The 17875-nt window shown below is 29.1% G+C and overlaps 4 protein-coding genes and 3 pseudogenes across 7 annotated transcripts, besides 2 other annotated features; 3 read left to right on the top strand and 4 right to left on the bottom strand.

Moving 5' to 3' along the window:
* Positions 1–2413: part of a mobile genetic element that runs on past the window's edge.
* A 752-nt stretch (positions 2414–3165) lies between these two features.
* Positions 3166–17875: part of a mobile genetic element that runs on past the window's edge.
* Positions 4469–5335, top strand: TVAGG3_0764520 (annotated as a pseudogene). The gene has a single exon. A coding segment is annotated over exon 1 (867 nt).
* Positions 7372–7944, top strand: TVAGG3_0764510 (uncharacterized protein; the record flags this gene model as incomplete). Its single annotated transcript, XM_051245773.1, has 1 exon — positions 7372–7944. The coding sequence occupies one exon, from the start codon at positions 7372–7374 to the stop codon at positions 7942–7944; it is 573 nt and encodes a 190-aa protein (XP_051092360.1).
* Positions 8275–9623, top strand: TVAGG3_0764500 (annotated as a pseudogene). Its single transcript has one exon. A coding segment is annotated over exon 1 (1349 nt).
* Positions 11533–12127, bottom strand: TVAGG3_0764490 (organellar and viral DNA polymerase type B; the record flags this gene model as incomplete). The annotated part of the gene is made up of 1 exon (XM_001295076.1): positions 11533–12127. A coding segment is annotated over one exon (595 nt), but the record flags the coding sequence as incomplete, so codon positions are not given.
* On the bottom strand, positions 12828–14084 carry TVAGG3_0764480 (phage tail repeat-like family; the record flags this gene model as incomplete). Its single annotated transcript, XM_051245772.1, has 1 exon — positions 12828–14084. One exon carries the CDS (start codon positions 14082–14084, stop codon positions 12828–12830), a length of 1257 nt encoding a protein of 418 aa, XP_051092359.1.
* Positions 16013–16590, bottom strand: TVAGG3_0764470 (annotated as a pseudogene). Its single transcript has one exon. A coding segment is annotated over exon 1 (578 nt).
* On the bottom strand, positions 16952–17401 carry TVAGG3_0764460 (uncharacterized protein; the record flags this gene model as incomplete). The annotated part of the gene is made up of 1 exon (XM_051245771.1): positions 16952–17401. The coding sequence occupies one exon, from the start codon at positions 17399–17401 to the stop codon at positions 16952–16954; it is 450 nt and encodes a 149-aa protein (XP_051092358.1).

Raw genomic sequence — 17875 nt, 5'->3', positions numbered from 1 at the left:
TTCAAATGCCTTCTTATAAGATTCAAATGTGCGGTTTTTCATGAATATAAATAAAAGTGGTAGATATTGATTTGTTGAAGGTTCACAAATCATAATTGTTAGCATCTGTCCTTTTTGAAAATGTTTTGGTGTAATTTTAAAAGTTCCATCGCAAAATAAATCTGTGGCTTCTTTTGCAAATTGAATTGCCTTCTCAAAACCAAAAAACATCGTCTCACAATTTGCTTGAAAATCATGGCCAATGAAAAACTGCTCGCCATTTATTAAACAAAAATTAGCAATTTCATCGTCTGTAATTTTTTCTCCAACAGAAAATTTTCTGGACTTATTATAAACTTCCCTGACCAATGAATCTTTAATTAATGGGTTTTCATCAGTACCAACAGCAAGTTCTGTCATAAATTTTTTAATCTGCTGAAAAGTGCCGTTGTCTTCAGAAAATTTTGCCATTGCCTTATTGTATATTTCTGTCAGAGTCATTGATTTATGAAGATCATTTTTTTCATTTTGTAACTTTTTAAATTGTCTGCATTCGGGTATATGTTCCTTTTGTAAATCTTCGGAAACTGAACTGTTCTCAATTTTAACTAAATAACGTGCTTGACAAGAATGATCGATGCAACGGTAGTAACGTTCAATATTATTTGAATTAATAATATTTGTATGATCATGCGAATAAAGCATATCTTTGCGAACAATTGTATCAGGATATTTTCCAGTAACTGCGGGAATATTTTTAACTGCAATATAACTAAAATATCTTCTGACAGCTTTAGATTCATTTTCGGCGTATTTAATATTAAAATATTGAAGAACTTGTTTGATTATATTCGTTTTTTCATCTCTCGATGTTGATTTTTGGTATTTATCAGATTGTTCCCTGATAAATATTTTATTTTCGTCTGTAAAGTTTGCTCTTTTTTGATTAAATATAGATGATTTTCCCATTAAAAAATGAAATGATGCAAAATTTACGAAAACCGTTCGAAAATTGAATCAAAAATGAAAAGTAATACTTAAATGAGGAATTCTTTGAGATATTGGTCTTAGATTGAATGTAGCGTCATTCTTATATAGAATATATATTCATATCATCGGAAATATGATAAAAAGCATATAATAAATGTCAAAAAAGTGAACAAATAAGCAAAGATATTTTTTAAAAAACAATGAAAAGTAATACTTAAATGAGGAATTCTTTGAGATATTGGTCTTAGATTGAATGTAGCGTCACAAATTTCACAAATATAATTTACTATACAATTTTATTCATTTTTTTAAAATGGCTGACGACAGTCTGTATCAACTAACTCAACTAGTCAAGCATAATGATTATTCTTCGGATTCATTAAATCAACTTTATCAATGCATAAGTACAATGACAGAAAGATCAATTGGATGCTTGAATTGGGATAAATTTTTCAAAAAAATCACAGTGACTGATGAAGTTCTTTTACATTTTTTAGCATCCGTTTTAAACATTGAAAAGATATCAGAATGTTTCAAGGATTCTATTTTTTATCACAATATTAATCTTGAAAAATTCAGTAATTTAACTGAAACAGAACAACAAACAATTTTAAATTCCTACAAAGCGGATAAATTTACATATTACATAATGTGCTCACAAATTGTAAAATCAAACTGGAACAATTTATCCCAAACTTTAGTTAATATTGCAAATCAATATTTGCCATTTTTAGATGAAGAAAAGCAAATATATATATTTACTGAAATAACTGGCAATTATCAAAATTTTGAAATTTCAGTTGCAAACTTGTTACTTTTTTATGAAAACAATGAAGAAAAATTAAGCAACTGTTTTAATTTAACATTGTTCCAGCAAATTTATTCCAAAAATGGAATCGAGCAAATGATATTTTTTGCTGCAAATACAATTTGTTGCAATAACACTTCTATCAATTTTTACAATCTCCTTGAAATTGAAGAAATGAATCCATTTGATTTTTTTTATTTCTCAATTCAATATAAAGAGATATTAAATTGCGATGATTTTCCAAAAGTTACAGAAGTAATCACAGGTTTAATCTCAGCTTCAAATATTAATGCTATTATGCGAATTTGCCAAAAAATTTTGGATAAAATTACATTTTATAAATGTAATTATTGCCATATTACCTCAATATGGAATTTTATCACAAATGCAGCAATAATTCTTCCTGATGAAGATTTATTAATCAAATTATTAAAATTCATAGAAAAAACAGAAAAAGCAACAGATGAATTATTCGAACCGGAGAATGATTTGGGTTTCTATGAATATTTAAATTCGATTTTCTCAGATATTACATCTGCGAGAAATAAGCAATTTCTCTTGGAATTTCTAAATACCCATGAAGATGACTTCACTTATGATCAAACATTGTGAGGTCATTTTTGATCAACAAATTAAGTAGTAGGATAGGAAGGGTTGTGTGACTTTTTTTGTTACGTCTATATATAGATGAAGGTATATTTTCACATCTTCTATACATAGATGATATAAAATTTTTTCTTACGTTTTTTAAGTCATGAATTCGTAAGAAAGCGCGACATTATTAAATAAATTAGTAATAAATATTATATACTAAACACATTTTAAAAAAATTAACATTAATTTTAAAATAATTTATTTTTTATCTTTTATAAAAGAAGCTATATATAGATGATGTCAGATATTCCGCGATTAATTAAACATTGTTTAAATCCTGAATGGGTTAAACTTCAATTTAAAAATGAAGATTGCGAATTATTAAATGAATATGAAAGCCAAAATAAGCTAATGAGGTATAAATATAATGATAAAGAATATTTAATTTCATGGAATCAATGGAGTCATAATCAAAGACCTCATAAACGAGAAGAAGAAATTAGAAATAATGAAATGGAAATCATTGATGACATTAAAGAGGATGGAATTCCTAAATTTTGTAGAAAAACCTTTAGAACTAAGTTAGGAGCATATAAACGTAGAGTATTAAATCCTGAATATCTTAAACATTTATTTAAAAAGGAAGACTGTGAATTATTAAACGCTAATGAATATGAAAATGCTAAATCAAAACTGAGATATAAATATATTGGAAGTGATGAAAGGTGTAAAGATAAAGATAAAGTTTATTCAGTTTCATATAATAACTGGCACACGTTAGGGATAAGAAAACATTTAGGAGATTATGGGAAATGTTCTGAATTCTTTAAATCTAGTATATACGAGAGAGTAAAAGAAATTAGAAATAATTATTTTCATGAATGAAAAATAAACTTTAAAAATTCAATGTCTTACATTTTTGAATAATTTATTTTTATTTTGTATGAAATGAGCGTCAAGACTAACGACGTTAAAAAATTGGGATTCACAAATGAGGAAATAAAGGATATATTAGATGAGATGTGTTATGAAGTTAGTAAATATTATTTAAGAAATTGTCAAAAATTTGCCGAGTTATTAAATGATTTAGATTATGATGGAAAAATGAATAAAGATGATGTTATAAATTTCTTATATCCTACATCTGAAGAAGAAAAACCTAAAGAACCTGATGTTTTCCCTGAATATTATGAAGAACGGATTAATGATGATGAATACGATGAAATTGAAAGACTGGAAAAAATAAGAGATGAAATAGATGAAAAAATTAAGGAATTACGAGAAGTTGAAAAATATAATGAAAATGAAGTAGAGGGTTTAATGAATATCCCAGCTTCAGAATCAGCAGTTCAGAAATCTCATGAAGAAAGATATAAAAATTATGTCTCAGAATCAACACAAAATTTATTAGATGGCGAAATAGATGAAACACTTTCAGAAGAAGGTACTAAATTTATACGTAAACATAAGTTACAATTTATTGATAATGAAGAATACCCTTGTATCTTACTTTCACCCCTCTCGATTCTGAGAAATTCAAAAAAGCTCTTAAAAACGTGACATATGCAACTAATACAATTAAGAAAGAAGACCATGATATTTACACAAATTATTATTTAAATAAATGCACAGGTGTTGATAAAGTTTTTGATTTATTAGATAAAATATCAAAAGAAACCATTGGACCTATAAAATTTTGTGTGATTGTGGTTTCATTATTGAAGATACCAATAATGTTTCATATGAAAGAACAGCACCGAAGGAAGATGAAGTGGAAAGGTCTATACCATTCGTTATTAAGAATATAAAAGATATGAAAACGTATAAGCATTATATTTATTCATTTATTTCAGAAAAAATGGAAGCAACCCATAAAACATCTTCTCATCATTTTATAGCTATTCATACATTCCTTTTCAAAGTTGTGAAATTAAATAAGACAGGAATTAGATTTAATGTATCAGGGTACGCATTCTTGAGTAAATTAAAATGTATTCGTCACGTTGCAGATGATAAAAATTTATGTGTTCTTAATTCATTTTATGGGCTTTAAAAAATAAACTTTATTTTTATTTTTTAATTTTTATTCTTACATAAATGAACAAAAATGGAACAGCTAAAATGAATGATAATCAAATTAGAGCAGAAGGTAGAAGGTTATTTAAACGCTTCTATAACATTCCTGATGGTGTTAATCCTAAAACTCGTAGAAGCTATTTAAATGAAGCAATAGATTCATATGAAGGGTTTGACATTTCATCAGAAAGTGAGAGATTAGCGAGAATGTTAAATGTTAATATTGATTTCTATTATTGTGATCCTCAACCAGAAGACGTGGACATAAATAAGGTAGACTTTCCATTAGTGGAATCAATAATGATAGATCCAGAATTTGAAACAATAAATATTTTATTAACACAGAGTCCATGTGGAAAACTTCACGCTGACAGAATAACAGACGTTGAAGCACTCACCGGCTATAGAGTTTGTCCATATTGTAAAGAAGAAGTTTATTCTATCCGTGATGATCCAGAAAGGAAAAACCAAAGAAGATTTTCAAAGCATTGTGAGAAATGTAAAGAAAATAATGGGAGATTAATTCAAGACGTTCAGTTGCAAAAGACCAGCAACCATATGCACCACATATTACGAAACAGAAGATATATCAGTGGTTATTAGCTCACAATTTGCAGAATATTATAAACCGACAAGATATTATATTACTTTTGACTTCGAAACATTAGAGACTAAAGAAGAATTACAACTTTCTGAGTGTGCAACTTTGAACGCTTACTTAAAACCATTCATGGTATCATCAACGGTTAAATTAAACGATAAAACATATACGAGGAATTTTTGCTTAACTTCGAGTGATTCTTTTATTTCTGACTGGATTGAGTTTTTATTTTCAACCTGTTCATTAGTTGCTAAATCAACTATTGAACAATATGAAGAATTAATGAAGTCGCAAACGGACCAAACGGCGGGGACTTTGTCTCATACATTAAATGAAAAACAGAAGGAAGCATTTAAAGAACTTCTAGATGAGGAATTCAATAAAGTGAATATCATAGGTTTTAATTCGGGAAAGTTTGATTTAAATTTAATTCTTCGTGATTTAAACACTGCAAAATGGAAAATAAAATCAATGCTAGGTTCATCTTCACAATTTAAGCAAATCATTGTAAAGAAAACAAACGTTCCATATGAATTGAGATTTATTGACATCAGAAATTATATAGCGGGTGGGACATTAGACCAATTCACTCAAGATTTCGGAAACAATAAATCACGTGTTAAATCCTTTTTCCCTTATCAATTTATCACATGGGAAAATTACGAAGAAGAATTATATAAAGAGGAACCATTCACTCAAGATTCATTTTATTCAGCATTAACTCAAGAAACTATATCAGATAGTGATTATCAAATATATCTTAATGATGCTAAAAACTTTAAGAATAGATTAGAATATTTTATTCATTATTGCAATAAAGATGTTGAAATTATGATTGACCCAATTGATAAAATTATTGAAGAAACATTTGTTTATAAAATTGACACGCTTCATAATCTTTCTTTATCATCGAATGCTTCAATGATTCGTTACGCTTTAGCATATAAAGACTTTAATCCTAATGAAAAATATCCTGAGGAAGAGATAGAATCAAGTTTTGAATTAACGAAAAAGTATTGGAAATATAAAATTGAATCATATAAGAAACAAGATGAAAAAGCAGAAAGGGATACTAAAAATAATGTTTCAATGGATGATTTTCAATACTATCACGATTTAATCCTTTCATCTAAATGCAAAATGTGTGGTAAAGCGTTTACATATGCAAATAAACCAACATTGGATAGAATCGATAATGAAAAACCACATACCAAAGAAAATTGTCAGTTAATGTGTTGTTATTGCAATGTCGTAAAATCAAATAAAGATGAAGATGTTCAACGTTTAAGAATCAATTTAAGAAATTATGCATTAAAAAATAATTTACCAATGAACTTTAGATTCAGTTGAAGCTTATCACATTCTCCGTAATGGAATTACTGGTGGTTTATCAAATGTTCAACATAGAGTAAATCTTAAAGGAATCACGCACATTAATAAACTTTCATATAATCCAGAAACTAAAACTGTATCAAATGAGGACACCACCAACATTATGACTCATTTCGTTGGTGTTGACTTTAATTCATTATATCCTTCATCATTTTCATCTAATCCTCATGATTTCATTCAATATACTGACCATAAAATGTATATGCCGGGAAGATTGAATGGTGTTATCATTTGTGATACAGCAACAAAGAAAGCAAAAGCACTGGGAATAATTAAGAAGAAAAATACTTTATTCGTGGCTGAAGTAAAGGGTCACATTGATGAAAAATACATTAATGATTACATAAACTTTTTACCGATAATAAGAAACTTAGATATTATCACAGATGAAAAAACAATTGGCAGTTTTATGTATAATTACATGAAATCAAACAATCTACCAGTTGACCAGAAACAGAGAAAATTAACTCAGTTAGCATCAACACACAACCAATATCAACCATTTTCTTCTTATTATCTTTGGTATCTAATAGACAGATTTCATTTTATCATTGATGATATTCAATCAATTTTAACATTTACGAAAAACACTTGTTTTAATGAATTTGCGAACAAATTTATGAACGAAAGACAAAAGGCTGAATTAGAAGGAAATAAAGGAAAAAGTTTATTTTGCAAGATTTCACTTAATGGATCATATGGTTACGATGCAATGAATACACAAAATTACGCAAAGACTAAAATAATGAATGCACAGAAGGCACGCGTTGCATGTATGTCAAATAAGTTTAAAAACATAAGAGAAATAGGTGAAGATACATATCAAGTGATGCTCAAAGATAGATTTTATAGATGTGATACATGTTTACAAGAGGCATTCTTCACTTTAGATAATGCTAAATACTGGTATTTGGTTTTCATTTATGATTTTATGTATAAATGCATGGATGTTAATCGTTTTCATTTCATTGAAGGTGATACTGATTCATCTTATTGGGCTATTGCTGGCGATCCAAGTCTTCCTAACACTCAAGCATTTCAAGCGATTGTAACCGATAAACAATTTTATGATAAAAACATTTTCAAATTCGCACCATTTGATTTCTTCTGTTTTGATGAGAAATTTAAACCTAAATTAAAGAATAAAGCTGAAGAAAAAGCACATGAGAAGAAGTTATTGGGTTTAGCAATTGAGAAACAAGGTGATAACATGGTTGCTTTATGTCCTAAGTGTTATACATCATTCAACGGTTCAATTGATGGGAGTGATTTTAAAAAGATTGCACAAAAAATGAAGGGTGTTAGTTTAAGACAAAATAAGCAATTAACACCTAAAAATTATTTGGATATAATAAATGATAAATTGATATTTGATGGTCAGAATATTAATTTACAACTTAAAAACGGGTCAATGACTCGCTTAACAATTGGTAAGACTGCATTAACAGGAGCACACACTAAGGCTGTATGTTGTGAAAATGGATGTTGTATGCCATTTATTTAATACAATTTAAAATTTTATTTTTAATGAAATGCCACAGAAGAGACAAAAGGAACCAAATGGTTTTGATACTATGATTCAAAGAGGTGGGCACCCTTAAAACACTTATTTTATTTTTATCATAAATGGATAACACAGATTTAAAAATTTTAATTGATGATTTAGTATTTAATCAAAATTTTCTTAGTTATTATGAATTAAAATCATATCTCCAAAAACATGATAACAATATAACGGGTGATGATATGGGATATTATTATTCATATTATGAAAATGAAGTTTTGAAATATCATAATAAAATAATTTCTAAAATTAAAGACAAAATTAAAAATAATGAATATTCAAAGGGAAAAACTAAATCACAACTTAAACAATTGAAAGATTTCAAAAATAAAGTATTAACAGAAGAAGATATTGATGAATTATATAATTTATATAATCCTGAGCCGCAAAAACCAAAGCCGAGGTCTAAAGTAGCAAATGTTCAACAGCTAAAGGAACAAAAACAAAAGGAACAAAACACCCAGGTCCTTCAGACCATAAATGAAGCACAAGCTTTAATTTATGATTCATTAGTTAAACCATATTCAGCCCGACTTTTAAATGAAGATCAACTTTTGGAATTCATCCTTCAACATAAACTCGAAGCAGGAAAGTATATCAAACCTTTATATACAGCATATTTAAAACAAATGAATAGAATACATCCAGAATTAATGAAGGGGGGAATGAAATCCAAAATCAAAGCAGATAAAATTAAACCACTTGCAACACCAAAACCTCCAACGACAGTACCTCCTCCTCCTTCAGTTAATCCTTCATCATTCACTTTATTATATCCATTTCAAACATTAAAGAAGCAAAAAGATTTTAAAAAGGATTTCAAGATATTAAATAAACTAATTGACCCAAAAATTCAACCATTAAAGGAAAAATTTAGTCGACCTTCATTTGCTCCATATCCATATTCATACGAAATAGATCATTTAGAATATTCAAAAGGAAACGTTACTTATTTATTTGCCATTAACATTAACACTAGATATTTATATTGCATTCCGGTGAAAGGGAAAACAGAACAGGAAACAAGAAGAGCTATACAATACTTACTAGATCATGAAAGAGTAGATAATATCAGGGGTGATGGTGATAAAGGATTTCAGGCAGCTATGACTCATTATTTCCCACAAATTAATTTTTTCTTCTCATCCTCTCCATATACATTTCATAATAAAATAGTTGATGCGGTAATGAGAACTCTTAGAGATGCGTTAGGGGTTAACGGTCAGATATACTGGGATGGAAATCATGACTCCATCATACAACAGTTAGTATATTATTATAATAATACATGGCATAGAACAATAAACATGAAACCAGTGGAAATGAAAAATGATATTTCAAAAGAATGGGAATATAATAGAAAGCAAATGGAAAAGTTGAATGATGTTAAACGTGAACAAATTAATTCGGGGCTCATGAATTTTAAACAAGGGGATAAAGTTTTGATTCATCTCGATTATGGAAAAACTGATAAATCAATGACAAAAAGAAGACGAAGATTTGACACAATAGCTGAATTTGTTAGATATATTAACGGTAATGCATTAGTTGAAGTTGACAATAAATTAATAGAAATTCCGATTTATTTTATTACTCCATTATATTTAAATAATATTTAATTTTTTTTATTTCGTAAGAAATGAGTGACAACAAAGAAGCCAAGAGTCCTGACGATGAATATAAAAAGAAACTAAACAGAATTAAATCAAAAATATGCTATTATAAAAAGAAGCCGCAATGTGGTGGGGTTGATGCCTATAAAACTAAAGTAATTGAAAACGATGAAGAGAGGAAAGAAATAATTGAAAAATTAGAAACTTATCGTTCAATCATTAAACTGAGTGAAGCAAAAATAAAAGAATTTAATAGAATAAATAAATTGGTTGGAAGAGATGAATTTAATAAAGATGAATTTTTAAACTCAATCCAAATTTAATTTTTATTTCTCTTTGACAACATCTCGAATAACTGAAGGTGTCACCAGGTCACCAGGTCACCGGGTTAATTAACTTCTCTGAAAAAATGAGACAACATGACATTTTGACAACACAGCAGGGGAAGGCAGTTATGAATTATTTTCGAATAACCTCATTTCTAACCTCATTTCTACCCTCTTGCGATTTTCATACGGAATCTCTTCTCTCGGTTTTCCGAGGGAAGCAATCATATGAAGAAATTCTTCTAAAAGTTCTTTTGTCTGTTGGTTTTCAAACCAATGATATGCTTGCTTTGTAGAACGAAGAGCATTCATTATACTTTGCATTTGGTACATATCGTCTTTGACCGAACGAATGAGTCTCAATTGTTTGTTATATTGTATGTACTCGTATTCTTCATTTATGGCTTCATGAACGATAGCAGTTGTTGTGTTCTCTGATGTTGACATTACTGTCATTTCATACAAAATAAAAATAATTTTAAAACTAACGTTATTTTCTGACTTTCACAAAAGACCAAAAATAAACGCTTTACATGTATTTTTCAGCAACTTCGTCAAATAATTTTATAGCACTATCTATCTCATCTACTTCAAACGTTTCTTTACCTTTCATGGGAGCACCATACCTTTTCTCAAACTTTTCAAGTAGTTCTGTTTCAGCAGCTCTCATATCATTAACGAACACAACCTTGACTCTATTGACTGTACTGTCATATCTTTGAGTTATATTATATGTCCTTCCTATCTTATATCTCTTTGTATTGAAGTCCTTCGGTTTCTGAACGATGTAAAGTAAGCCTTCACTGCAACGTTCCGTATCGAATGAACCATAAGTTATGAAGTTATATCCAACAACTGGGTCTAACCATAACAAACTATTGGTATAAGACTTTTGTCTATAAGATATGCTCTTGTTCCATGAAATGCTACTGATATCATAAGCTCAGGATTTCTTGTCAAAATTTTCTGAGTAGAAGCAATTCTAACCCAGTCCTTTGTTTTCTTTCCAGATGGTGTTATAATGTCTGACAAAGAATATTTGTTGTATTTCTTTGAGTATCTTACGTTTAAATCACCTATTCTAACCACTTTGGTGTCATTGTCAATCTTTCTAACTGTTTCAAACTCAATGTTTGTCATTACTGTCTTTACATACAAAATAAAAAAATAAATAAAAATATATTTTAGGTGAAGAGGTGAGATTTCACCAGTTTTCTCACCTAATTTTTCACCCCAGTTATTTTATAAGCGTTTTACATGAATTGTACGATGTATATTTGAAATTCTAAACAATTTCGTAGCTTCTATTTCTTCTGTCAGTATGTCAAAAGTTTTAACAATGCCGAAAGTTTCTTTATACTTCTTCTTGACGTCAGATAGAAGGAAATCGTCAGCTGTTGGATAGTTTTTGTTCAGAAATGCTAACATGTCCATTTTATCTTCTGCTGGTTTCTCTACTTCTTTCTTTAAGTCAGCATAGTCGTTTCGCATACGTTCTATCTCTTTGACGGAGTAGTTATATTTCCTCATTGCTGCTTTACATTTTGAACATTGCGGATTCATTTTTGCGTTATACATTGAAATTTGACCTGCTAGAACAACTAAGGCGTCAATGGTTTTCTTTAACTCAAAAGTTGTTGGTTTTATTTGTCCATTCCATATTTTACATCTTTTATCTTTATTTCTTATCTGCCATACACATTCAGCAACTAATGAAACAAAGTTATCGTAAGTCTTAAACTCCTCAGATTTATATATGTCAGAAATGTTTTTATAAACCATGTCGCAATCTTTGTCCATAACTTTATGGTTGCAATGAAAACCAAGGAATTCATAATTTACTTTACGTATGAATTTCTTTATTTCTACTGAATCAGTAACTTTAACTTCTATTTCATCGAATTCAGGAATAGTTAGTTTTTGTTGCTGAACTTCCGGTAATTTAGGCAAATGGTCTATGATATCTTGCATTTCATATAGCTCCTCTCCATTTGTTTCATCTTTCGCACTACAGTCTAAATTACTTGTTAAAAGTTCTTGCTTAATTCTTTGTATTTCTGTCTCAAAAGTATATGAAGAAGGAATGAAGTTTTTCATCTCTACCAACATTGACGTAGGATTCATGACTAGCGAGTTTGGTGCTGTAGTTGTTTGAATTGTTGTTGTGCCGATTGTTGAAATCATATCTTTTATACAAAATAAAAAAATAAAAATAAAACTAACTTTATTTCTTCTGTCTTAAGGAAATTCATGAAAATTCACGAGAAAGCAAAAGCAATCTGAGCCGCTAAGCGGTGAGGGTGAAAAAGGAGGTGAAAAAACTGGTGAAATCTCACCTCTTCACCTAAAATATATTTTTGTCTGATTTACACTCATTACGATGAAGTCATGACAAAACATTTCCAGGACTGTTGTCAAAATGTCATGTTGTCTCATTTTTTCAGAGAAGTTAATTAACCTGGTAGCACATGGTGACATAGTGACACCTTCAGTTCTTCAAAAATAATTAATTATTGAAGAACCTGAAAACATTAACGATAAAATCATGACAAAACATTAACGATAAAATCATGACAAAACATTAACGTAAACATTTATTTCCCCGACTGTTGTCTAAATGTCATGTTGTCTCATTTTTTCAGAGAAGTTAATTAACCGAGTGACATGGTAACATGGTAGCACCTTCAGTTCTTCAAAAATAATTAATTATTGAATAACCTGAAAACATTAACGTAAACATGAGACTTTGTCTCCGGACTCTTTGAGTCACTTAACGTAAACATTTATTTCTGTAGTTCATCCGCTACTTCATTACCTAATTAATTACAGACATAAAATATATTTAGTTCATTCGGTAAGCCTAAACCCTTTGGGTTAAGTGTGTTTATTGAACGCGGTACCATGCGAATACAGTCACAAATGGTGGCATGTAATCTTTACCCGAGCCTGTTGGATTTGTTGTGAAAGTGTGTGAATGATTTCCTGCGGTTCCACAGAAAATACCTGTGCTTGAATCTACTGGGTCAGTTGTGATATCATATCTATTCATTCCCCATCTATCCGAACCTGCTGCAAGATTTGTATAACCTCTTTTTGTTATTGAATGTGAATGATTACCTGTTGTGTTTGTAGTTCCTGTATGAGTGTGCGGTGGAAGGTTTGCTTCTTTAATTTTCTTCGAACCTCCTGTTTGCTTTGAATATCTAGCACAGTATAAGAATTTATCTACAATCTGCTTCCACGTACCAAAACCTAAAACTGTTGATGGATTTGTTGAGTTCATTGATGTATAAATAGAACCAACAGGATATAATGTTTGAAGAATTTCAGTCTTTAATGTTTGAAGCTCTGTTTTGTCTGCTTTCTTATCATATAAATCTTGAGCAGTGAATTTAACTTTATTTTCATCATCCATGACATAAACATTTTTACATCTAATTTTTTTCTTCGTTGTTATGTTTTCATTCGATGTTAAACCTTGTGGAAAGTTAGGAGGATTATAATATAATGCATCCCCATCAGTTCCGCCAACCGTTCCTTCAATACTTTCTATAGCAACAGTTGAGAAGGAGTTATGTGTATGGTTCTTATCCGCCTTAAGGTCTAAACATCCTGAAACCCATTCTGTATCAGCTTTAACTTTAAAAGTCTCCGATGTCCATTCATGATACCATTCAACCTTTTCTTTAATTTCATTATCTTTTTCATCAACATAAACCAAATTTGCCTTCTTCTCTAACTCACTATCCACATATTCCTTATCCACCTTCTTCATTATGTCATTTAGGAAACCTTCTATGAATTCCTCATTTAAATTAAATCTTCCAATCTTCAAAACTTTAGGAAATGCATTTAATGCGTAATATCTCTGTTCTTCTGGTGGAATTGATGTTATATCATCCGTTATACCTTTAATTTTAGAATTCATAAATAAAATTTCTTTTATATTTGATATCACTGCACCACCTTTGCAAACGAATTCGAAATGTTCATTTTTCAATACTATCTCCAAATCTCCATATTTCAACCTTTGCGTTTGTTCTGCCGTCTTTGAATTATATGCATATATGGCGTATGTAATGGTCTGAAGGACCTGGGTGCTTTGCGCCTTAAGTTGTTGTGGTTGCTGTTGTTTAATCATTTATTATGATTTAAAAATAAATATTTAATCCGTTATCTCATCAGCTATTTTTTCTATTTGAAATTGCCATAATATTTCATTCATAAATTCTAAATCACAATCAAATAGGTCAGTTATTCTAAATTTAATATTTGATAAATCTTTTGAATGAAGAATAAATGAATTCCCGGATAATTGAAACGGATATGATAAAGAAAATGTGTTTAAGTTGATGGATAAAATGTTTTGTATTGATGGGTAAGAGTTAGGGTCTAATGTTTGGTGTGAAAATCTCATTGGGGTATTAACTTTATCACATTTGATTAAAATGAAATTGGAACCAGTGTCAGAATACAAAACATCCCCAACATCTTTTTCAAAATTTAATATCCCCAACAATGACCGAAGATGAGGAGTACAAAATTTAATTTTCAGCGGAATTTAATAAGGTTATTTATTTCATCAAGTTCAAAAAGTTTATCAGGTTTTGATTTAAAATTTTCTTCATACCATACGATAAATGATTCATTTAAATAACTTAAAATCATGTTAATATCCCATTTCGCTATCACATTATTTATATACATATCATACGTTTTTTCATGGTCATCTTTAATAAATGATATATAATCTGAAGGGTCTAAAAGAATGGGATTAAATTTACCACTCACAGAAACGAGAGTAACATTATAAATTCCGCTAACTGTTAAATTTAATTCACAGCTTATTATTCGAAATAATATTGATAATTGACATTTTTATTACGATTAAAAATATGGTAAAGCGTTATTTTCCAGTGATAAATAAAACTAGAATAAGATTACCTCAAGAATTCATAAATTCAACGAATAAGAAATTCATTCATGTTATAAATTTTAGTGTTTTCAGAAAATATGAGTCAATGTCATATTCATCAACAGGTTATATTTCACTTCATTCAAATTTAGTTCAATCAAACCCATATAATGACCATTTCATAAGATTTTCAGATGGTATTAAAAATGTAATTGATAGATTAAAATATGAACAGATTGACAATATCGAATTTTTGGAATTTTGGTTTAAATATCCCGATGGAAAAAAGATTGAAGTTAAAGATAAAGCTGATACTATAACAAAAACAATTACAATGACCGATCCAGATAGTGGGGAACAAAAAGAAATAAAACAAACGATAGAAACTGGTGAAAGGTCAATTATTATCGATTATGATTCAAAGGATTATTATTCGATAATGTTAATGCTTGAATATTAAATAGCCTTAACAAAGAATTTTTCAAGTGATATTTTATATTCATCAACTATTTTATTATAAATATCATTATATGTTAAATGAAGTTCAGTTGTTGTTCCGTTCTTTGATATCTTAATTGTGCTAATATCCTTTATAGGATTTATTTTTGCAACTGTTCCGCAGCATGAAACCTCATCATCTATGAAAAATTGAATCTTAACGTCTGAATCTTGAACATCACAAAGAATGGCGATAATGTGAATTAATGATTCATAAGGTAAAATAATTAAACCGGATTGGTCAATTAAATTTATTATTGAATCATAATTATTAATTATTATATCACGGTAAATTTTCATTAATTCAGAATTAATGTCTATTTTATATGGGTTCTCGATGTTTGATGAAAGAGGTGGGGGTATGTTGGATAAGTGGGAATTTCAACAGGTTCTTTACCGGTTCAGATAAAATGATTGGGTCTCCATCTTCTTTATTTTGCTTCTCCCCTTTTTCGGTAAGTCACGAGTTAATAAATTTGGTTGAGTTGCTGACCTTGTTAATTCGGGCTAACATTAACTTTAACATTTTGAATAATTCGTGATTTATCATCATTTACGTTATAACCAACCGTAATCTCTGCTTTTGCGTTAGTGTTCTTTTGACTAGTGAAACGTCTTCTCATTTATAATCGAATAAAAAAAATATATTTAAACTTTTATTTTGCTGGAACTTTTGAATCTATTATTCCCTGTATTTGTTCATGAAGTTGATTTTTAGCATTTTCATCGAAATTAATAGACCGAATATATTCATTAATTGCATTCTTATAATCATCTGATTTCTCAAATTTTCTTTTATCTGATTCCTTAACTAAATCATAAGTTAAACCTCGTTGCTGATATAATGGTTTCTTAATTAAATCTTTGAATGCTTGAGATAAAGCACCTGATGCAATTCTTGCTACTATAATTGGTTGGAATTGCTGTTTAAGTTCATCTTTAACATTTGCGAAAACTGGATCGAATAAAGCAACTTTAAAGAATTTCTTAGCTGAAATTTCAGGTCTAATATTTGCATATTGACCATCAAACTGGTTAGAATATCGTGGTAATCCATCCGGTCCCTCTTCAATAGCATTTAATTCTTCATTGAAATAAGAATATGGATTATGACGGTATGAATTAATTGGACCATTTTCACCTTCTCCAATGTATTGTTTAACAGCTTTTCCATTTTCATCAAATTGCATAGGATAACGTTCATTATATATTTACGTTTAGGATAATCAGACATAGTTAATTTATAACCATTTATGACTTTAATATTACCTTGACCATCAGTAACGAAAACTTCATTTATACCATCAGGTTTTCCATTTGGACCCGTAATGTCTGCTTCGTGTGCTTCCCAATTTGGACCATGACGTTTGGCATATGCTTGAGCTTCTGGTAATGTTAAAACGTTTCTCATTTGTTTAACATCTTTTTGAAGACCAGCAACAATATGAACTAATTCTTTCATTCCATCAGGAACTTTCATAGTTCTATTATATGCACCCTTTTTGTTTGTCCCTTGTTTTAATGGAACCTGTAGAAGATTTGCTATTTCTGTCATGTTTAATTATAAATAAAAAATAAAAATTAATTATAAAAAGTTAATCAAATTTAACACTTCCTTTATTTAAATCAACTATTATTTTTCCATGTTCACCTAATTGCTGATATTGTGTGTAAAGTTCATTAATGCTCATTGGTAAATTCACTTGATAAAGCATAACGTTCAACTGTTGACGACTAAACCCACTGAAAATGAAAAGGGTTGATAGATTTGATTTAATGTTTGTGCTTAATGCTTTGAAGTATTGAACAGCCATAAAGAATGAACACTGAATGTGTCGACATTGAGTTAATAACTGATTAAAATATGATTTCTCATTTGTTATTAGTTTTGATTTCACTGCATCATCTAGAAAAATGAGTGAATGCAAAAATTCTCTATCAAAATTTGAAATAGAAAGTGTTTCAAATAATTCATCCCGTTGTTTATCAATAATTTTATCCTCTAATCCTTGCTTCTTGATTGTATTATATAATTCTTTATACATTAAAAAGTTTTTTAAATAATCTTCTGCTTCTTCTTGTGATAAATAAATAATTGGAATTTTGATTAAATGCTTTAAAGATTCAAATGTATCATCTGAAGGTGAACCTGAACGGTTGATATAAATTAACACATGTGAATAGGGGGAAGTGTTAGCAATAATGATAATTTGTTTTAATATCGTTAATGTTTTACCTTTATTTTGTTTACCAATTGCTGCAGTGATTGAATTTAAGTAACATTCAGAATATGGAATTTTCATTAATTTTTCCTTAGATAGAGCATTTCTATTATCACTCAATGCTTCATTAATCATATCATCTACGTATGTATTATATACTCCCGCTAATTCTTCATAAGGGGTGGATGAATTTAAATCCATTTAATCAAAAATAAATTTATAATTTTAAACATTTCTATTCATCAATATTTCATCATATGAACTTCTATACTGTGGTGGTGTACCTGTTGGATGATA

This window comes from Trichomonas vaginalis, chromosome III (genome assembly GCF_026262505.1).
Source record: "Trichomonas vaginalis G3 chromosome III, whole genome shotgun sequence".
In the NCBI taxonomy this organism is placed as follows: domain Eukaryota; phylum Parabasalia; order Trichomonadida; family Trichomonadidae; genus Trichomonas; species Trichomonas vaginalis.
The sequence above is the reverse complement of the archived record's forward strand: the minus strand, read 5'-3'. Positions and strand labels throughout refer to the sequence as shown.